The sequence below is a fragment of the Pristiophorus japonicus genome, chromosome 21, assembly GCF_044704955.1.
Source record: "Pristiophorus japonicus isolate sPriJap1 chromosome 21, sPriJap1.hap1, whole genome shotgun sequence".
In the NCBI taxonomy this organism is placed as follows: Eukaryota; Metazoa; Chordata; class Chondrichthyes; family Pristiophoridae; genus Pristiophorus; species Pristiophorus japonicus.
Window position 1 is genome coordinate 8,011,824 of NC_091997.1, and position 23,526 is coordinate 8,035,349.

The following is a 23,526-nucleotide window of genomic DNA, read 5'->3' on the forward strand; positions in this document are numbered from 1 at the left end:
GTGGCTTATGGTCAGTTTCCAATTCGAATTTTAGCCCAAACAGGTATTGATGCATTTTCTTTACCCCATAGACACACGCTAACATTTCTTTTTCAATCATGCTGTAGGCTCTCTCAGCCTTAGACAGACTCCTGGATGGATAAGCAACCGGTTGCAGTTTCCCGAAATCATTAGCTTGTTGCAATACGCACCCGACGCCATATGACGACGCATCACATACTAGTACCAAACGCTTACATGGATAATACAACACAAGCAATTTGTTTGAGCATAACAATTTTCTCGCTTTTACAAAGGCATTTTCTTGGCATTTGCCCCAAACCCATTCGTCCCCTTTTCATAGTAAGACGTAGTAAATGGTTCTAACAGTGTGCTGAGACCCGGTAAGAAGTTACCAAAGTAGTTAAAGAGTCCCAGAAATAACCACAGCTCTGTCACGTTCTGTGGCCTCGGTGCGTTCTCGATTGCCTCCGTCTTCGCGTTGGTGGGCCTGATCCCGTCCGCCACAATCCTCCTTCCCAGGAACTCCAGGCGCCAGGAAAACGCACTTCGAGTGTTTTAACCTGAGCCCCACGCGGTTGAGTCGACTAAGAACCTCCTCCAGGTTCTGCAGATGCTCGAATGTGTTCCGACCTGTGACCAAAATGTCGTCCACGGTGTGCGGGACCGACTTCAGTAAACTTTCCATGTTTCTCTGGAATATCGCCGCCGCTGATCGGATTTCAAACGGGCATCTGTTATAAACAAAAAGACCTTTGTGCGTGTTAATGCAGGTGAGGGCCTTCGATGATTCCTCCAGTTCCTGCATCATGTAGGCTGAAGTCAGATCCAGCTTCGTGAACGTCTTTCCTCCCGCCAGCGTTGCAAAGAGCTCGTCAGCTTTGGATAGTGGGTATTGGTCCTGCAGGGAGAAATGATTGATAGTTACTTTGTAATCGCCACAGATTCTGACAGTGCCGTCTCCTTTGAGGAGTGGGACAATAGGACTGGCCCGCTTGCTGAACTCGATCGATGAAATGATGCCCTCTCGTTGCAGCCGGTCTAGCTTGATCTCTACACTTTCATCATGTACGATACTGCTCTCACCTTGTGATGGATGGGTCGCGCCCCCGGAATTAAGTGGATTTGCACTTTTGCTCCTTGGAATTTCTCGATGCCTGGTTCGAACAGCGAAGGAAATTTGTTTAAGACCTGGGCACATGAAGTGTCGTCAGCGGGCGATAGCGCTCGGACGTCGTCACAGTTCCAGCGTATCTTTCCCAGCCAGCTCCTGCCGAGCAGCGTGGGACCATCGCCCGGTACCACCCAGAGTGGTAGCTTGTGCACCGCTCCATCGTAGGAGACCTTTACTGCCGATTACAGGAATCAGTTCTTCAGTGTAAGTTCTTAGTCTCGTGCGAACTGGAGTTAAGACTGGCCTTGAGGCCTTGTTGCACCACAACCTTTCAAAAGTCTTTTTGCCTATGATGGACTGGCTCGCTCCTGTGTCCAGCTCCATTGACACCGGGAGTCCATTTAGTTCAACATTCAGCTTTATCGGGGGCAATTCGTGGTGAATGTGTGCACCCCATGTACCTCTGCCTTCTCTATCTGAGGCTCTGGTTCATAGTGATCCTCCGTGGATCTGTCCTCCTCTGCAACGTGGTGGTTTGCAGGTTTAACAGACTTAGCAGCTCGCCTGCACACTCGTTGGAGGTGTCCCATTGTTCCACAGCCCTTGCAAACGTATCCTTTGAATTGGCATGAATGGAAACGATGATCACCCCCGCAGCGCCAACAAGGTGTTAATGGCCTTGCATTCATCACCCTTGATGGTGGACTCAGACATCTGCGGACGTGTAGCTGCAGGTATGCATGATCTGCCCTGTACGTTACGATTCGAAAACAACATCACTTTGTTCACAGTACTTGTAGCAGCACTTGTGTGCTGAGAGATTTGCTCCGTATTGTCATTGGTGGCAATGAACGCCTGGGCTATCACTATGGCTTTACTCAAGGTTGGGGTCTCTACAGTCAAAAGCTTGTGAAGTATGGTTTCGCGGCCAATGCCAAGTATGAAAAAGTGTCTGAACATGGGGTCCAAATGTCCTTCAAATTCGCAATGTCCTGCAAGGCGTCTTAGCTTGGCGACATAACTCGCCACTTCCTGGCCTTCAGACCTTTTGTAGGTGTAGAACCGGTACCTCGCTATCAGAACGCTTTCCTTCGGGTTCAAATGCTCTCGGACCAGTGTGCACAAATCGTCGTATGATTTCTCCGTGGGTTTCGCTGGAGTGAGCAGATTCTTCATGAGGCCATACGTTGGTGCCCCACAGACGGTGAGGAGGATTGCTCTGCGTTTGACAGTGCTCTCTTCCCCATCCAGCTCGTTGGCCACGAAGTATTGGTCGAGTCGCTCTACAAAAGTTTCCCAATCATCTCCCGCTGAAAGTTTCTCCGGGATGCCCACTGTTCTCTGCATCTTTGGGTTCGCTATCTGTATCTCGTCGCCAGTTGTTATGTTTATGGAGAAAGCGTCAGACTGAACACTGTGAGCTCAAAGTCAAGTGTGACCGTAGTCTTTTATTGCAGGTCTCCAGAGTGCCTCTCCAACCTGTGAAACCCCCTTAAATACCTGTGCTCCCAAGGGATTATGGGATCCCTTGGGACTCCGGGGGATGAGCCCTCTGGTGGCTGTACAGAGTAAATACAAGCCCACATATATAACAAATACCAATTCTTTGTCTTAACTAAGTAGTAAAAACTGTAAAGGCTGGAAGTCTGATATAAAAATGGTTGCAGATTAGCATCTGTAAAGTGTCTTTGTTCAATTTGTTTCAATCCTTTTGGTCACAAATTTTATTTCCAATATTATTTGATGTTAATTCCGCTGCAAGATGTAAATTCTAATGAAAGCAAGGTGAGAGGGAGAGGGAGAGGGGACTGTTTGGAAGCGGACACTTGCAGTTTGTGCGCTGATGCAGGGGGGAGCAGGAAGGCAGCAACACCTTCCGGTCGCGGCCTCCGCCATGAGCTTTGAGTGGCCCTGGCAGTATAACTTCGCTCCTTTCTACACGTGAGTCGCCTTTTATTCGTTTACCTTCCGGGAGATGCGGCATTAAATTATAAAACCATTGATCCGGAGACTGAGCCGGCGGGAAAAGCGCTTCCCGCCTGAGGGACTGGAGAGACCATGGGCCCCCCCCGAGAAAAACAACCAGACCCCCCCCCTCCCTCCCAAACCAACTCTCTTTCCCCCCCCCCCCTAAACCAACTCTCTTCCCCCCCCCTAAACCAACTCTCTTCCCCTCCCCTTCCCCCTCCCCCCCCAAACCAACTCTCTTTCCCCCCCCCTAAACCAACTCTCTTCCCCACCCCTTCCCCCCTCCCCCCAAAACCAGCTCCCTTCCCCACCCCGCCCCCCCCCAACCAGCTCCCTTCCCCTCCCCCCAAAACCAGCTCCCTTCCCCACCCCGCCCCCCCCCCCCAAACCAACTCTCTTCCCGTCCCCTTCCCCCTCCCCCCAACCAGCTCCCCTTCCCCTCCCCCAAACCAACTCTCTTCTCCTCCCCTCCCCCCAACCAACTCCCCTCCCCCCACCAAACCAACTCTCTTCCCCTCCCCTTCCCCCCTCCCCCCAACCAACTCCCCTCCCCCCACCAAACCAACTCTCTTCCCCTCCCCTTCCCCCTGAAACCAGCTCCCTTCCCCTCCCCCCACCCACCCCCAAACCAACTCTCTTTTCCTCCCCCACGAAACCAGATCTCTTCCCCCTCCCCCCGAAACTAGATCTCTCCCCCTGAAAACAGATCTCTTCTCCCCCCGAAACTAGATCTCTTCCCCCTCCCCCCTGAAACCAGATCTCTTCCCCCTCCCCCCTGAAACCAGATCTCTTCCCCCTCCCCCCCGAAACCAGATCTCTTCCCCCTCCCCCCTGAAACCAGATCTCTTCCCCTCCCCCCTGAAACCAGATCTCTTCCCCCTCCCCCCTGAAACCAGATCTCTTCCCCCTCCCCCCTGAAACTAGATCTCTTCCCCCTCCCCCCTGAAACTAGATCTCTTCCCCCTCCCCCCGAAACTAGATCTCTTCCTCCTCCCCCCTGAAACCAGATCTCTTCCCCCTCCCCCCCCCCCCGAAACTAGATCTCTTCCCCCTCCCCCCGAAACCAGCTCTCTTTCCCCCCCCCCCCCCGAAACCAGCTCTTCTCTCCATCCCCTCTTCCGAAACCAGCTCCCACCCCTGAACCCAGCAAAGACCACTAAAGTTGTTAATTGAGTCATCTGAGGGACTCAGTCAATATCTCTCTTGAAAAAGGGAGTTGACATTTTAGAGAGGGAAATGGTTTGAAATGCCTTTCCTTGTTCCAAATGTACTTGTGTTATATCTTAATTAGTAGCATTGGAAGAATCACTAACATTACTTATAGTTTTCAACATGGGTGGGTTTAGTGGCTACATGTGCGTGCTCCCACCCACCCCAGCTGGAGCACAATTTTGCTTGTCCTCAAGCTTTAAGGTTAGTAATTTATCACTGGAAGTTGTTCTGAAAGAACAGCAATTGCAGGCAAAATTCGGAAAAATCACACTTCCTGCTCCTAAATTAAAACCTCACCTAATGGCATGGGTGCAACTGATAGTTATGGATAGTTGTTTCTTTCTCTCTCTCACTGCCTCGTGTTCTCTCAGCTGATTTCCTGAATGCTGGAGCCCCTCAGGTGCTTGTCAGTTCCCTTGACAAAGTTGTAAGCTAAATAAAGCAGAGGTAGCTACAGGATTAGCGCGTGATTCCAGTGCTGGGTGAGCATTGCATCCACTTACCAAATCTTTCTACAAAAGCAAAAAAACTGCGGATGCTGGAATCTGAAATAAAAACAGAAAATGCTGGAAATCTCAGCAGGTCAAGCAGTATGTGTGGAGAGAAAAACAGAGTTAACGTTTCAGGTCGATGACCCTTCGTCAAAATCTGAACAGAAATCTTCCTGTTTTGCCAATGTGATAGAATATGATTTATTTTACATTCATGATCCACACTGCAGATTGCAAAAATCAGCTGATCTGCCACAGGATGTTGTTGATTACTAGACTCAATGAATCACTCGCTGTTGCACTTGTAACAAACCACTACAAAAAACAATGAGAATAAAATTGGATGGGCCACCTGGCATCGGGAGGGAGTGGCCCTGGGAGTCCTCAACATTGACTCCGGACCCCATGAAGTCTCATGGCTTCGGGTCAAGCATGGGCAAGGAAACCTCCTGCTGATTACAGATTACCACCTACCGCCCTCCCTCAGCTGATGAAGCAATACTCCTCCATGTTGAACACCACTTGGAAGAAGCACTGAGGGTAGCAAGGGCACAGAATGTACTCTGGGTGGGGGACTTCAATGTCCATCATCAAGAGTGGCTCGGTAGCACCACTACTGACTGAGCTGGCTGAGTCCTGAAGGACATAGCTGCCAGACTGGGCCTGCGGCAGGTGATGAGAGAACCAACACAAGGGGAAAAACCTACCTCATCCTCACCAATCGTCCTGTCGCAGATGTAGCTGTCCATGACGGCATTGGTAGCAGTGACCACCCTGTGAAAACGAAGTTCCGTCTTCATACTGAGAACACCCTCTATTGTGTTGTGTGGCACTACCACCATGCTAAATGGGGTAGATTCAGAATAAATGTAGCAGCTCAAAACTGAGCATCCATGAGGCGCTGTGGGCCATCAGCAGCACAATCTGTAACCTCATGGCTCGGCGTGTCCCTCATTCTACCATTACCATCAAGCCAGGGGACCAACCCTGGTTCAATGAGGAGTGTAGAAGAGCAGGAGCAGCACCAGCTGTACCTAAAAATGAGGTGCGAACCTGGTGAAGCTTCAGCACAGGACTACATGCATACTAAGCAGTGGAAACAACATGCTATAAACAGAGCTAGGTGATCCCACAATTAACGGATCAGATCAAAGCTCTGCAGTCCTGCCACATCCAGTCGTGAATAGTGGTGGACAGTTAAACAATGGGAAGAGGAGGTTCCATGAACATCCCATCCTCAATGATGGAGCCCAACACGTGAGTGCAAAAGACAAGGCTAAAGCGTTTACAACCATCTTCAGCCAGAAGTGTCGAGTGGATGATCCATATTGGCCTCCACTTGAGATCCCGACCATCACAGAATCCAGTTTTCAGCCAATTCGATTCACTCCACGTGATATCAAGAAGCGTCTGAGCACACTGGATGCAGCAAAGGCTCCAGGCCTTGACAACATATCGGCCGTCGTGCTGAACACTTGTGCTCCAGAATTAGCTGCGCCTCTCGCCAAGCTGTTCCAGTACGGCTACAGCACTGGCGTCTACCCAACAATGTGGAAAACTGCCCAGTTATGTCATGTCCACAAAAAAGCAGGACAAATCCAATCTGGCCAATTAGCACCCATCAGTCTACTCTCAATCATCAGCACAGCGATGGAAGGTGTCTTCGACAGTGTATCAAGCGGCACTTACCAATAACCTGCTCACTGATGCTCAGGTTGGGTTCCACCAAGACCACTCGGCTCCAGAGCTCATTACAGCCTTGGTCTAAACATGGACAAAAGAGCTGAATTCCAGAGGTGAGGTGAGAGTGACTGCCCTGGACATCAAGGCAGCATTTGACCGAGTGTGGTATCAAGGAGCCCCAGTAAAATTGAAGTCAATGGGATTCAGGGGGAAAACTGGCTGGAGTCATACCTAGCACAAAGGAAGATGTTTGTGGTTGTTAGAGGTTAATCATCTCAGCCCCAGGACATTGCTGCAGGAGTTCCTCAGGGCAGTGTCCTCGGCCCAGCCATCTTCAGCTGCTTCATCAGTGACCATCCCTCCATGATAAGACAAATTTGCTGGAATTCTTTGAGGTTGTAACGAACAGGGTGGATAAAGGGGAACCAGTGGATGTGGTGTATTTGGACTTCCAAAAGGCATTTGACAAGGTGCCACATAAAAGGTTACTGCACCAGATAAAAGTTCACGGGGTTGGGGATAATATATTAGCATGGCTAGAGGATTGGCTAACGAACAGAACAGAGAGTCGGTATAAATGGTTCATTCTCTGGTTGGCAATCAGTAACTAGTGGGGTGCCGCAGGGATCGGTGCTGGGACCCCAACTATTTACAATCTATAGTAACGACTTGGAAGAAGAGACCGAGTGTAACGTAGCCAAGTTTGCTGATGATACAAAGATGGGAGGAAAAGCAATGTGTGAGGACACAAAAAATCTGCAAAAGGACAGACAGGCTAAGTGAATGGGCAAAAATTTGGCAGATGGAGTATAATGTTGGAAAGTGTGAGGTCATGCACTTTGGCAGAAAAAAAATCAAAGAGCAAGTTATTATTTAAATGGAGAAAGATTGCAAAGTACAAGAAACTCAAAAGGTTAGTATGCAGGTACAACAAGTGATTAGGAAGACCAATGGAATCTTGGCCTTTATTGCAAAGGTAATGGAGTATAAAAGCAGGGAAGTCTTGCTACAGTTATACAGGGTATTGGTGAGGCCACACCTGGAATACTGCATGCAATTTTGGTTTCCATATTTACAAAAGGATAAACTTGCTTTGGAAACTGTTACGAGAAGGTTCATTAGGTTGATTCCAGAGATGAGGGGGTTGACCTAATGAGGAAAGGTTGAGTAGGTTGGGCCTCTACTCATTGGAATTCAGAAGATTGAGAGGTGATCTTATCGAAACGTATAAGATTATGAGGGGGCTTGACAAGATGGATGCAGAGAGAATGTTCCCACTGATGGGGGAGACTAGAACTAGGGGGCATAATCTTAGAATAAGGGGCCGCCCATTTAAAACTGAGATGAGGAGACATTTCTTTTCTCAGTGGGTTATAAATCTGTGAAATTCACTGCCTCAGAGAGCTGTGGAAGCCGGGACATTGAATAAATTTAAGACAGAAATAGACAGTTTCTTAACCGATAAGGAATAAGGGGTTATGGGGAGCGGGCAGGGAAGTGGACCTGAGTCCATGATCAGATCAGCTAAGATCATATGAAGTGGCGGAGCAGGCTCGAGGAGCCGTATGGCCTGCTCCTGCTCCTATTTCTTAGGTTCTTATAAGGTCAGAAGTGGTGATGTTCACTGATGATTGAACAGTGTTCACTTTAATTCACAATTCCTCAGATAATGAAGCAGTCCATGCCCGAATACATAAGAACATAAGAATTAGGAACAGGAGTAGGCCATCTAGCCCCTCGAGCCTGCTCCGCCATTTAACAAGATCATGGCTGATCTGGCCGTGGACTCAGCTCCACTTACCCGCCCGCTCCCCGTAACCCTTAATTCCCTTATTGGTTAAAAATCTATCTATCTGTGACTTGAATACATTCAATGAGCTAGCCTCAACTGCTTCCTTGGGCAGAGAATTCCACAGATTCACAACCCTCTGGGAGAAGAAATTCCTTCTCAACTCGGTTTTAAATTGGCTCCCCCGTATTTTGAGGCTGTGCCCCCTAGTTCTAGTGTCCCAGACCAGTGGAAACAACCTCTCTGCCTCTATCTTGTCTATCCCTTTCATTATTTTAAATGTTTCTATAAGATCACCCCTCATCCTTCTGAACTCCAACGAGTAAAGACCCAGTCTACTCAATCTATCATCATAAGGTAACCCCCTCATCTCCGGAATCAACCTCGTGAATACAGAATGCCCGAATACAGAAAGAGCTGGACAACGTTTAGGCTTGGGCTGATAAGTGGCAAGTAACATTCACTCCACACAACTGCCAGGCAATGATTATCTTCAACAAGCGAAAGTCTAACCACCGCTCTTTGACATTCAACAGCATTACCATTGCCGAATCACCCACCATCAACATCCTGGGGGTCACCATTGACGAGAAATTTAACTGGACCAAACACATAAATACTATGGCTATTAGAGCAGGTCAGAGGCTGGGTATTCTGTGGCAAGTGTCTCACCTGACTCCCCAAAGCCTTTCCACCATCTACAAGGCACAAATCAGGAGTGTGATGGAATACTCTCCACTTGTATGGATGAGTGTAGCTCCAACAACAGTCAAAAAGCTCGACACCATCCCGGAGAAAGCAGCCCACTTGATTGGCACCCCATCCACCACCTTAAATATTCATGTCCCACGGCGCTTCACAAGTGCATAATAAGACAAAAAGGAGGAGATATTAGGACAGATGACTTGGTCAGTGAGGTAAGTTTTAAGGAAGATTTTAAAGGAGGAGGAAGAGGTGGAGAGACAGAGGTTTAGCAAGGGAATTCCAGAGCTTAGGACCGAGACTGCTGAAGGCACAGGCGGCAATGGTGGGGCAGGTGGAGTAGGGGATGCACAACCAGAGTGCAGAGTTAGAGGAAGGCAGAGTTCTTGGGGGGGGTTGTAGGGCTATTGAAGGTTACAGATATAGGGAGGGGCGAAGCCATGGAGGGATTTGAACACGAGGATATGACTGCATCAAAATTATACTGCACTACTCTCCAGTCGGTGAAGTGCATTCTAAAGCCAAAGCAGTCCTATCAGATATGCCAAGGAAGAACAAGAAGGGACATACAGTTCAGAGTTGTAAAGGACAAGTTTAGGGATATACTTGCATTGGAGGCAGTTCAGAGAAGGTTCACGAGGTTGATTCCTGAGATGAAGGGGTTGGCGTATGAAGAAAGGTTGGGCCTATACTCATTGGAGTTTAGAAGACTGAGAGGTGATCTTAATTGAAACGTGTAAGATTCTGAGGGGGCTTGACAGGGTAGATGCAGAGAGAATGTTTCCCCTCGTGGGAGAATCTAGAACTAGGGGACATAGTTTCAGAATAAGGGGTCACACATTTAAAGCGGAAATGAGGAAGAATTTCTTCTCTTGAGGGTCTTGAATCTTTGGAATTCTCTCCACCAGAGAGCTGTGGAGGCTGGGTCAATGAATATATTTACGATGGAGATGGACAGATTTTTGAACGATACAGGAGTCCAGGGTTATGGGGAGCGGGCAGGGAAGTGGAGTTGAGGCCAAGATCAGATCAGCCATGACCTTGTTGAATGGCGGAGCAGGCTTGAGGGGCTAGATGGCCGACTCCTGCTCCTTTTTCTTATGTTCTTATTGTACTGCTGGTCTCTGTCTGTGAAATTACTAATAACCTGGATGAGGCAGTCAGCTATATCCTTACATTGGAAACTTAAAGGCTGGCTCTTCCAGTTGCTCACTTAATTAAGGCAGTGAATACTTGAGTCCCACAGACCAGAAAGTGGTCTGATTCCCGGTCTGAGTTGGCTAAACTGAATCAAGGCAGCAGTAGGAGTAAACATAGAAACGTAGAAAATAGGTGCAGGAGTAGGCCATTCGGCCCTTCGAGCCTGCACCACCATTCAATAAGATCATGGCTGATCATTCACCTCAGTACCTCTTTCCTGCTTTCTCTCCATACCCCTTGATCCCTTTAGCCGTAAGGGCCATATCTAACTCCCTCTTGAATATATCCAATGAACTGGCATCAACAACTCTCTGCGGTAGGGAATTCCACAGGTTAACAAATCTGGGTGAAGAAGTTTCTCCTCATCTCAGTCCTAAATGGCTTACCCCTTATCCTTAGACTGTGTCCTCTGGTTCTGGACTTCCCCAACATCGGGAACATTCTTCCTGCATCTAATCTGTCAGAATTTTATATGTTTCTATGTTTATATGGTGCTCCAATTGGCCTCAGGATCAGTGGGTTAGAGAGCGGAAAATCCACCAGGGTTCCCATTCCTGATTGCTATCCAGCAACTCTTGTGTGGCTGTACAGTGAACACAGAATCGGGCTTGCCTGCAGTCGAATAGCCTGCCAATATTACCTGGCCTCCCACATGAAGAATGGGCAAGGTGCTGGAGAGTGGCTATTGCCCATAAAACTCAACTCCAGCAAAGAGTCAACATCATTAGGAGAGAAGGGGAGAAAATTGGTAAGAATTTTTTTTTAAGCGAATATTTCACTATTCTGTGCCATTCCCGTTTTTAAAATTTTCCTCCATCTTCTCGATGAGCCAAGTTGAGAAGCAGACAAACAGGGAGCTCGGGACGCACCTGTCAGTGGTGCTTTATAATTGGCCTGCTAGAAATTGGGCTACCTGCCCTTTGACCTCAGGAAGGACACTTTAAGGGGGATGGCATGGCCCTCTGGGCCGGTCTCATGCCTTTGTACCGGGGAGGGAGAGGGAATGTAAATAATGTATTCTCACTGACTACTCGTCTATTTATTGGGAGGTGTAATTTTGAAGTTTAAGCAAAAAGAAGACTAAAGGAAACAAAGGTTAACCACATACGTCAATGGATGTTAATTTTACCCGTCATTAAGTCACCAGTAGTGATTGTTGTTTCGGGAAGGGATACTAAATTTAGCACGATTGCATAAAGTTTTTGTGGATATTTAACCAGTTTTTCCCCAGTGCTGGCAAAAATCAGCAGGCAGTCTTCCTTTTCAGTAGAAATATGCAAATTTATTAAAGAAAACGCAGCCTCGGTGTAAACATAATCGCATGCAAAGTTGAATGTTGGTGTTAGGACAAGAATGCATTTGCTCCTGAGACGCTATCCAATGCCAATTCTGAAGTTTTTTAATCTCCCGTTTGATCTTACCTTGTGTGAACGTTTCGTGTGCGGCCATGACAGGGTGAGGTGGTAAGATTAATGTATATCGTGGCGAGTCTTTTCTTGATGCGTAAGCTTGCTGCAGTTCAGCGACAGGTCAGCTATACAGGTTTCTCCCTCCCTCTCCAGAACCAAGCATCCTGCCTATAATCAGATACAGCAGCTTTCAAGAGTAACAGCATTAATTCCCCCATAGTGTCACCATTACATTGTGCCAACCAAGTCTGACCTAATAACTTGAGCACATAAATCTAGGCTGACACTCCAGTGCAGTGCTGAGGGAGTGCTGGCCTGTCAGAGTTGCCGTCTTTCGGATGAGATGTTAAATGAGTCTGCCCCCTCAGGTGGACGTAAAACAATCCCACGGCACTATTTTGAAGACGAGCAGGGGAATTTTCCCCGGTGTCCTGGCCAATATTTATCCCTCAATCAACATACCAAAAAACAGATTACCTGGTCATTATCACATTGCTGTTTGTGGGAGTTTGTTGTGCCGCGTTTCCTACATTACAACAGTGACTAACACTTCAAAAGTACTTCATTGGCTGTAAAGCGCTTTGAGATGTCTGGTGGTCGTGAAAGGCACTGTATAAATGCGTCTTTCTTTAAAACATTAAGAGTTTAGGTTTTAGACAAAGATCAGTTCTTCTCTCTTGGTTTGATGGTCCTTGTAAGGATCAGTCGACTCGTTACAATAGTTACAAGCATGTAGACATATGTGTTAAACTGGATTAAATCATACTTTGGACACACAAGGACAGAAGACCAAGAAGCTAAGTGTAGGATGAGTTGAGAATGGAATGTTAATTGTTGGATAGGTGCCATGTACCTGGAAAGGTGTGCGGGAAATCTGAATGAAGAGTAGGTCTCCGTGTAATCAATATCTAGCGAGATGAATTCATTTACTGGAAAGTAAACTCATCCACTGAAAAAGAAATATTTGCAATTAAAAAAGTACTTTATCATGTTGAAATGTCTTAAAAGTATGTCATACAGTGAATTACTATTGTTATGAGACCAAGTTATAACCGTGTTTTTAAAGTGAATCCGGTGCTAAATTACTTGGACACCAGAAAACATTTTATTACCAATACACTTCTTTATATTTTTCATGTTTTTGTCCATTTCTAGACTACAGCCGAATGTTAACACCCAGCGCAAGCAGCTGGCAGCATGGTGCTCACTGGTGCTCTCCTATCTGCGTTATCACAAGCTTTACACTATCGATGTATTGGAAGCCCAAGAAAGTCCACTCTTCAACAACAAGAAGATCCAGCGTATCCTTTGCTGTGCCAGCCTCTGAGATGGGAGGAATGTTAAACTTCATTAAATGGTAGACGTGGTTTTTGTAGTTTTTCACCTGTTGACGACTATTAGATTTCATAGAAACCTGGAATTTTACAGCAGAGCAGGAGTCCATTTGGCCCATCACAATTGTGCTAGTTCTCCGAAAGAGCTATCCACTTAGTCCTGTTCTTTTGCCCTTTTAAAATCATTATCAATTTCTCTTTTAAAAGCTTTTACGAATCATGTTTTTACCACTGTTTTTGATGACACCTGTATCCTAATACTCTACGTAAAAAAAATTCTCCTAACCTATCTCCTCATTCTTTTGGAGATGATCTTAAATTTACACCCTCTTGTTACTAACTCACCAATGAATGGATATAGTTTGCTCTAGAGCACAGTTCTTAGCCTACAGAAGTCAACTAAAATATCCTTATTTTCCTGTCGCTCAAGTCCCACTCATTCCTCTAAAATGTTGCTGGGAGGTGTATGAGTGAGAGTTTTTTCCCTCTGTGTGTTGGTTGTTTATTTCCGAGAATTCTTTCCACTGTAGAGTGACGTTTGTTAATAGATTAAACGCTAGTTCAAAGTTTGAGTAGCAGGGGATTCTTCTTCACTTAAAGACGATAGTGACTGTAGGAAGAAATACTTTCATTGTTATAAGTTACATTTCTTATTTCCTTTTGCTTCCCCTCCACCCAAGCTGGTGACATCAATAGAATGCACTCGCTTCATGAAATAGCAGTCCCAACTTTATAACGCACCCTGCCAACAGCTCCCATTTTAAAAGTAAGCCTGTACAAAAACAGAGGATGAAGTACTGTATTTCCCTCTCTAGATACCTTGGGGTGGAAATTCGGTCGCGCCTCTGTTGCAGCGTTAACCCGGGCAGAGCGTAAAATTTTCCGCCGGGATATGGTTTGTGTCTCCAGCTGCAAAATTTACTAGCTGGCCCCCGAGTGTGGAGGTATTGGAGGCGTTCCACACCTGTTATAGGGCGCTAGGCCGGCTGAGCATCTGAAAATCCCGAGGTAAAGAGCTGGCCCCTGAGCGCACTAAGAGAGGCTTCTGTGGAAAAAAAATCTGAAAAAACCCCACCAAAAACATTCCCAGTTTATTACTCATGCCACCACACCATAAATCGCAAAATTAAAAACAATCACACTGACCTCGGGTCGACATTACTTACCTCACTGTGGCTGGTACAGCTCGGTTCACCAGCTTCCACAGGCGTTCCCACTAGGGCGCGCTACAGGGCACTACGGATCGGATGCTAACCAAATATCGAGCCGGTGTCGCAACCAGGGAAGTTGCACACTGGTTCGCCTCTTCAGGGCGGTAATGCTCTGTGTCCCCTCGAAACCGGCACCGAATGTCCCAGCGGGCCGCTGTAAGCTGGCTGCCCGCCCGGAAGTGCTTACCTCCAGGGCGCAAACAGGGGCGGCAGAACACCAAAAATCCAACCCCTCTGTCTTTTAACAAGATAGTAAATCATTGTCTCCTCTCCACATTCCTAATTGGATAGGTTGTTATATTAATTAGCACTAGTATCATGTTTTTCATTTGTGAAGAGACTCTCTATAAAGACTTTGTTGCTGTGTGGCAGTGTGTCCTGTAAATTGTAAATTTGTTTAAACTTTTTGGAGAATCGTTTTGGGTGTTCATCACAGTGAAGGATGTTACTTGTAAGGAAGGGGGCACTTTTCAATTTGGGGCACCCAAAATCAGTATCAATCTCAGATATAGAGAGCGAACTTGCTGTATTCACCCTAGCTTGCCACATGTTTGAAACCCAAAGCTACGTATTAAGATGTATATTAACCAAATTCATATTTTCTCATCCAAGCTTGAATCCATGAGCCCTTATCCTACAGCTTATGTTAATATTGAGCAATTCTTTCAGCGAGTTAATCCATTCCCAATTTGATTGATCAGCTCTAAGTTGTTGTTTATCCGATATATCCATCCCTTTGGACTCAGCTTTCCTTGTCGCGCAGGTACTCAGTCCCGTTTATCAAATTAGGTGCCTTTTACTTCCTCCAAGGCCGCAATGTCCCCTCTGTTGGATGGTGTCCTGAACTGTATGCAATACTGAAGGTGGGGGTTAACCACTGATGCAGTGACACTGTCTCATTACTGATAATATCTGCTGCGGCAAAACAGAAAGCAGTTTGTGCTGTCGTAGATATTGTATCTATGTTGTATAGGTTGACCCAGTGAGTGGCGCTTCCACAGCAAGAACATAATGGACCTCGTAACTCGCCAGTATAGCACCGCCATCACTTCAACAAAACAGGTTAAATGTTGTACAGTAGAAAGTATTGCATCCTTAATGTTGCAAAATGGAATCACTTGGTGGAAGGAAACAGTTTTGCCGACTGTAAGTGAGACAATGCTGTCCAGAGCATAGTCAAGAAATATTATTACAATGCGTGGTTTTCCCTTAACTTTAACATAAAGGGAAGTTCCCTATAGAGGCTATCCAAGTTGTATTCGAAGAACTCCGGAAGAAAGGTTGGTGCACAGAGTAAAACCAAATTTTAAGCATGTGCTTGTAAAATTTCTTCCAAGTTCAGACTAGATTTTCCCCAATAATTTTAATAGAGCTATAAATAGCAACAGCGTTTCATCTCACCGTACATAGTGTCATCTTTCTGAATAAATGTGCTTATTATGTGAGCTGCCTACTAGGCTCCCTGTTGGCTCAGTGAGTACACACACCACATGGTGTGTGGTATGTCGAGAAAGCAGGAGTGGGGTACTGAAGTTGCATGTTCAGCCATGAACTCATTGAATGGCGGTGCAGGCTTGAATGGCCTACTCCTGCACCTATTTTCTATGTTTCTATGAACAGGGTTGTGCAGACTGAGCTGTTCCATGGTCTGTGCTGAGTTAGCTGATCTCAGCAAAGGTGGCAACAAGCTGTTACAATTGATCTCGGTGGGCTAGGATGAGAAGTAACAATTCAGCCAATAAGGACAGGATTGACCAAGGATTTGCTTTGGTAATGGCGCCTTGCATGATCAAATAGCCTTGACACTGGATGTGTAAGCTCATAGCTGGTGAATGACCACTTGGGTAAGGGATTGCAGCACTGGCAGTACCATGTTTTTGCTATTTCTGTACTAAATTTAATATCAAAAAGTATGTAGCTCACAAATGTGTTTTTGAGGAATTTATCTGTAATTTGTTTTGCTTTTAGGAAACTTAGAGTGGATTGATAAAAATAAAACGCGCTGTCTGATAATGTGGAGGAGACCAGAAGAGTGGGGTAAACTTGTGTATCAGTGGGTAAGAACGTGTTTTGCTGCATGTTTTCTACAAGTGTACAAGTGTTCTTGTAACACATTTCTCACAGTACAGCAAACGTCCTGACAAATACATAGAGGGTTTATAAATTAATTCACCACTAATCCCCTTTTTTTTTGCCAAATTTGTTTTTGCAGTCTGGTAGAGTAACTGGTGATCGGTAAATCTTTCATTAAACAAAAAGCTCTTGTGAACAGCAACTTATCAGAACAAAGAGAAGCGTGTAGCATTGTCCCCTTTTTTTGCTTCAAGCTAAATTGGGAAGCACAGGAGAAACACAAAGATCAGCAATGTAAAGTTTGTAAAATGGAAAGCGGCTTTGTACATGTTCAAAATTAAACAGTTTGCATAGATTTTCAAAAGACTTAGCACGCTGGTCTTTCACCTTTGGGATGGATTGATGTGATGAAAGGCTCTGCTCGTTGATGGTTGTAAGAGCCTAAATGAAATAATTTCTCCCACCCGGTCAATGTAAGCCCACAACAAAACTGACCATAATTCTGGACAAATTGGCACTGGATGGCAAATCTCACTGAAAGATGCTACAGGGATGTGTGTGAAATGGAAATACCAAGCTGGTGCAGTTAAGGCAGAGTACGCTGAGGTTTATTTTGCGCATGGCCTATATCTGACCTGTGCAATCTTGATACAGATCGCATTAAAAAATGATGCAAAAAATGGAAAAACCTTCCATTTACCCAGTGCTGATGTACCTCAATTTGATGAGTAAAAATAGGAACAATTTCTCCCAACCTATCCTAAAGTCAGAAAACTGCAGCAAATTATGTTGTTGTGAAACTACTTCAGGATTGTAATGCTTCAAGAAAATAAATTCTATTCCAAAGTTGTTTTATCCTTGTTGAATACCCTGAATTTCACAATTCACCTAATCCAGTTACAGAGTGCAAAGAGCACTGATCCAAAGGTGGAAATTAGTATATAAAATCTAATCTAGACACAACCCAGTAAAAATAAGACTTGCATTTATGGAATACTTTATTATGTCTCAAAGGTCTAACGTCCCTTCCTGCACAATTAATTCCTTTGAAGTGCAGGCGCTGTTCTAGGCAAGCGCAGCATGTTGTACACAGGAGGGTCCGACAAACAGCAATGAGATGAACGACCAGTAAATCTGCATAGCTTGAAGGAGGACTGTTAGCCAGGTCATCAGAGAACTCCCTATTCTTTTTAGAATTAGGACCTTTAACATCTACCAGAATTGTGTCACGTGAAGCTGCTAAGTGCCAGCGAAATACGACGGAATGATGTAAGCATTTTGTCCAAAGCAAAAATAGTCTTGATGATCAAAACTGTTTATAAATTGATTTCATCAGTCTTTCATTACTTTGCCATTTAATGTCAACCCAACAAAGTGACGTGGGTTAGATTACCTTAAATTTAGGTGTAATTACCTTGACTATAAGCTGTGCCTAAATGTCCTGTGCTAAGAGCCATTTGTTTTCGTTAAAGCTGTTGATCTTGTGTATCAGTGTCTGGTATTGATGTCTTTTGCAGGTTTCAAAGAATGCCATGACAAACTCTGTATTTACATTTTATGAACTCTCCAATGGAGATGACACTGAGGGTGAAGGTAAGTTGCATTGATAATTACCTGTTATTAAATGAGCGTGGGGAGCAATCGGCTAAGTTATCTTCCCTTTCAATTGTTTGTTCCTGTTTTTCTCTCTGTGTACATTCTGACTTCTGGTATGAGGATTATTAGAATATAGAATTCAACCAAGCATCCTTCCAGAGTGCTTGATGCCATCATCTTTCTGTGAACCCTTTTCATTGATAACTGAGCAGGTTTATTCTATGTATGGGTGACAAACTGGTTTGCCTACTTCTGATGAAACAAACTTGTAACCACATAATTGTATAAAAATAACCTTTCCTGATGAACTGCTCAGAGAACCCGGAAGCATAGACCGAAGTCAGGATTCCGCTAAATACAGAATTCTAGTTACATACTCGTGTCCTACTACATTTAGCTCTTAAGCTACGCTACCCTCAATCAATAAAATAAAAAGATTCAGATGATTGTTCCTGTACTTTATCAGTTTATTACCTAATTCAGAACCATAGAATTTACAGCATGGGAGGAGACTTTTCGGCCCATTTCATCTGTGCCAGTGCTAGCTCTTTAACTGGCGTTGTCTACTTTCTCATTTCCTCTGCCCTTTAGAACTTAAGAACATAAGAAGTAGGTGTAGGAGTAGGCCATTCGGCCCCTCGAGCCTGCTCTGCCATTCAATGAGATCATGACTGATCTACCTCAAATCCACTTTCCTGCACTATCCCCATATCCCTTGATTCCCTTAATATTCAAAAATCTATCGATCTCTGTCTTGAATATACTCAAAGACTGAGCCTCCACGGTCCTCTGGGGTAGAGAACTCCAAAGATTCACCATGCTCTGAGTGAAGAAGTTTCTCCTCGTTTCCATCCTAAATGGCTGACCATTTTTCTGAGACTGTGACCCCAGGTTCTAGACTCCTCAGCCAGAGGAAACATCCTTCCTGCATCTACCCTGTCAAGAAGCCCTGTAAGAATTTTATAAACTCTAGAGAATATAGGCCGAGTCTACTCAGTCTCTCCTCATTGGACAATCCTTTTATATTCTTTCTCTTCACACACTTATCCAGTCCGCTTTTTAAATGATGTTGCAGTCTGTGCATCAATGTGGTAAAGCATTGCATATTTTAATAATCGTCCCTGTGAAGAAGTATTTCCTAACTTCTTTCCTTTTTCTAGTGATAATCCTGTCTGTGTTGTTGTCATTTCATCAACCAGTGGAAACAATCTTTCACTATTTATACTATCTCTATGATGGCAACACATCAGCCGTACATGAGCATTCAGCTTTTCAGTGCTGTAAAATTCATTGTTTTTAATGGTTGAGAATATTGTAATGCAAATTAAAATGAGGAACATGTTTTCCAAGCCAAAAAGTCCGTCACTGTTCAGAGTTACAGTGCTCTAGAGATGAAAAGAATCCAATGCTGGAATCTGTGACAAAAAGAAAGAAAATACATAGCAGGTCGGTTAGTGAATGAGAAAAGATAGGTAGCTGTTTTACGCGTGACCCTTTGTCTGCCATACTGATGAAAGGTAAGATAAGGAACGGTAGCCTGCCTTTTTCTTTCAAATGCTGATAGGCCTGCTGTACCTTCCAAGCAATTTCCATCATTATAAAGATCTCCCTAGCTTGTACTCATCTTATGTTGTCAATAAGATTGCAAATAGTGCCTGTGATGAAAGCCATGACTATGTTCTGTCCTTGCTAGAGTTCCATGGTTTGGAGGAGTGGCTTCTGCTACGGGCACTGCAAGCTCTGCAATCTGAGCGAAAGGCAGAGATCATCACCCTTACTGACAGCAAAGGGGTCAAGTTCTTCTGATGGTATCCTTGCTGGTCCGAGCAGCTGCTGGAGACGCGTACAGATTGGGTACATAATGAAGACTTTACAGTTAGTGGCAATGAAGACTGGTCCCCGAGGAAGAGCGTATTTGAAGTACAGGTCTCCAGGCGACACTGTCATGCTATTGACTTGATTGTAATGCACAGTCTGGCTGCTTACAAACTGCAATCTTCTTTTTATTCTTCATCTAATCTTACTGCAATTATAGTTCCATGTACTAAGTGGAAAATGCAGCATTACTGATTGCATTGTACTGGTCCCTGTGTGTGCCAACGGCGAAAAAAATAATTCAAAAAAGGAATATTTACACATAGCTGAGCAGTACAGGTCCAGAGCTAAAGGATTACCAGAGAGAGTTCAAGATATTGCAAAACTACAATAATAATTGTTTTTTCTTCCTACTTTAATTGCGATTATGCCAGCTCTCAATTAAAGTTAAAATGATGTGCAAAAGGCCCCACCACCCCTCTTGGTGTAACTTCAAAAAGCCTGTCGACCTGAACTTGCCCAGGGACAGTGACAGATTAGTTTGTCGATTTCTTGTACATTACCAGTATTCTTCAATCCGTAGGTCTTTTCTGTGTAATGCAGTGTTCTTATTTTCTATAGGTGTCTTAAAGTATTAGATGGCAGAGAATCCATTGCCATTACTGAGAGTTATCTGTGCTTTCATGGCAGTTGAGTTTTTTTTGTCAACTAATGCCTGCAACGAGCCAGTATAAAAGGCAAAACGTATGAATACAAAATGTCACCAGTGCTGGCAATGGAACACAAACCTTATGAAAGTGCTAAACATTCATAACGACTTTATATTGTAAATGTGATGGTGCTGGAAATTCCTGGTCTCACCCTCGGAAAATTCCCGGGGTAGAAGAAATGGATCCAGTCGCTACCCAAATTGGACAAACCTAGAATTTTCCACAGTTGGCAGAATACTTCAAATACCACAACAGAGTAATATATAACTGTTAACTTTGGAATTAATTTTGACTTCCCAAAGATTTCTCTTTATTGCTGTTTAATGATACAACCACCATTGCACTCCAGCCACCAAAAAAATCAAACCTGCTTGCAGTGCTGATATTTTGACTTGCATGTTAGATTTTGTCATGTAAGTCAACATGACATGAAAATATTAATATTTAGAATGAACTTTCTAACTGGTGCTGTAGCAATGGGATTATAGTAATGGGATTTTATGCTGTGAATTCCTGTCCTGTTCAGATACATGACCCATAATCAAGGCTGGCACTTGCTCTTTCAGATGAGACATTAAACTGTGGCCTTGTCTGCTCTCTCGGGTGGATGTAAAAGATTCTATGGCACTATTTAAAGAAGATTAGGGGAGTTCTCCCTGATATCCTGGCCAATACTTATCCCTCAATCAACATTACTATAAAAACAGATTACCTGGGTCATTAATCTCATTGCTGTTTGTGAGACCTTGCTGAGCACAAATTGGCTGCCACATTTCCTACATTACAACAGTGAGCATAAAAGTACTTCATTGGCTGTGAAGCACTTTGGGATGTCCTGAGGTTGTGAAAGACGCTATATAAATGAAAACCTTTCTTTTATTAAAGGGCTAGCTTTATACAGGTGGTAACCAGTTTAAAGTGAGGGAACCATTCCAGTTTGGCTGTAGTTAGCTTTTAATTGAAATCTATGCGAGTTGATCCATGCAGCCTCTTATGTCCCTATGCCAATTCAAATATAGATGCTGATTCGTTAAGTATAATTCGTCAAACAAGATTTTTTAAAGTAGTTTCTTTCGGAAATCAATTAAAATTCTGCAGTTATTTTGTGACATGCATTGAATGGTAACTGATTTGTGCAGCACAGTTTCTGCGGTATCTTTTTGAATGAATATACTTTAAACTTTGCTTCAAGCTAAGGTCAGTACTGAGATAATTCAAATATCGGTTAAACCTCCCTTATCCAGAACCATTCCCGGCCACCGAATAGCGCATGTGTAGAACTCCAACATGAACAAATTGAAGTCCTTCCTCACTGCCGACTCCCGCAATCGCTGGCCTGACCCCACAATCCACCACCCCACCCCCACCCTCCCCATGATCTCTGCTGCACTCCCAAGCCAGCCAGCCCCGATATCCCCTTGCTCAGTGTCTGTACCAACCAATGTAACCGCCCCTCATCCAGAAAAATCCCTTATCCAGAACAGGCCAGGTCCCAAGGGTTCCGGATAATGGAGGTTCAGCCTTTGTGTGTACATATATATATATATTTTAAAAACTCTCAACGTGAATATTATTTTTTTTATTCCAAATACTTGTATTAAGATTAACATGGACAAGAAGTCGATTATCATTAATTCCAGAGATGTCTCAACTTTTCATCTTCATGAATAATTTGGTTGCATATCATGGCGTCCATGGGTTATATATGAAACATTTTATCAAAATGCTGAATTCAAAGAAAATCTGTCCTTCCACCATCACAATGCAAAGTTACAAAAATTATTTCAATGTTCTGCTCCGTTGCAGGGGATGACTCCAGGGATCGAGTCTCCAAAGCTTCAGAGAGTGATAGCCGGGTTCACAGAGTGCATGTTGGTTGTGGGTCATAGTTTGGCCACCTCTAATCTATCATGTTTGTTTGCATTCAATAGTGTAGAGAGAGAAACTATTTTCTCTGGTGGGGGAATCCAGAACAAGGGGGCATAATCTTGACATTTGAGCTTGGCCAGTTAGGAGTGAAGACAGAAAGCACCTCTTCACACAAAGGGTACAAATGGTAGTGGAAATCTGGAACTCTCCTCCAACCCGCCCTCCCCCCACCGTTCCAGGCTGTGGATGCTAGGACAATTGACATTTTCAAGACTAAAATTGGTAGATCTTTGTTAGGTAAAGGTATCAAGGTATAGGGAGTAAAGGTAAGTAAATAGAGTTGAGCTACAGAACAACTGTAATTTAATTGAATGGCGGATGGAATTCGAGGAGTTGAATGGCCTACTCTTGTTCCTATGTTCATTATTCTACTCTCATCAATTACATTTACAATAGATAAATATTCCATGTGTTTGTACCCTAAAATGCTTGAAAGGGTTTAATCCATTCTCCCAACTGGGGAGGCTTTCATTAACGAACATTTCATTGGAAGCTTTTCTTTATCGTGATGGCAAAGAATTAGAAATATCTAATATTTAAAGATGGATCGAGGATACATGCTAGTCTGTTGTGGTTTACAGAAAACAAACACGAGCAGCCCTGGGTAACTCAAAGCCACATACGTTTAGTTTCAAGTGGTTTATTTTTTGTAAACTGTGCCTGCCTGGTATGTACTTTGTTTATAGCACATGTTCTGGGTTCATTATTTTCCAAATGAATAAAATATTAGTTCCTTATATTTAAGACCTTTGCATTGTGGAGTCAGAATGGTTGGTATGTCAGTACTGTTGGTGCTATAATGTGGCACGTTAAATGTTTTTGGGACTTGATCTGTGATTATGGGTTAAATGAAAATGGGTTGGAAAACAGTGGGGCCGGAGGTTGCACCAAGCATGATGAGAGAATAAAAGGGACACACCTGTAGAAAGGTAAATCAAAAATTTGGTGTACGTTAGAGAGAAACATCTGATAAGAAAATGGGCAAATAGTTAACTGGCAGCCTTGGTGGGAAGGTTTGAGCTTTGCAGAATATCTGTAGAGACTATCTATACACCTATTGTAAATTCCATATGTTCAGAGGTTTTTTTTGTGATGTGGGATGTGTGGACTTTGTGGATGAAGATCATTTAGAAGAAGCTACTATTCAATCAGGTAACAGAAGCAGGTCGTGCCAAAATGGCTAATGCATGCAGCAGTCCACTGAATATGGTTTGTGCAACATTCACATTCACTACTCACATCAATGTAAATTTTAACATTGACGAGATGAAGAATCTTAAAAAGTGACCA

At 44.2% G+C, this 23,526-nt stretch overlaps 1 protein-coding gene across 1 annotated transcript; it reads left to right on the forward strand.

Moving 5' to 3' along the window:
• Positions 1–2,965: 2,965 nt before the first annotated feature.
• vps25 (vacuolar protein sorting 25 homolog) lies at positions 2,966–22,975 on the forward strand. Its single transcript, XM_070864330.1, has 6 exons — positions 2,966–3,055; positions 12,724–12,869; positions 15,340–15,393; positions 16,082–16,170; positions 17,704–17,779; positions 19,476–22,975. Exons 1-6 carry the CDS (start codon positions 3,009–3,011, stop codon positions 19,586–19,588), a joined length of 525 nt encoding a protein of 174 aa, XP_070720431.1. The 5' UTR covers positions 2,966–3,008; the 3' UTR covers positions 19,589–22,975.
• The last annotated feature ends 551 nt before the right edge of the window (positions 22,976–23,526 follow it).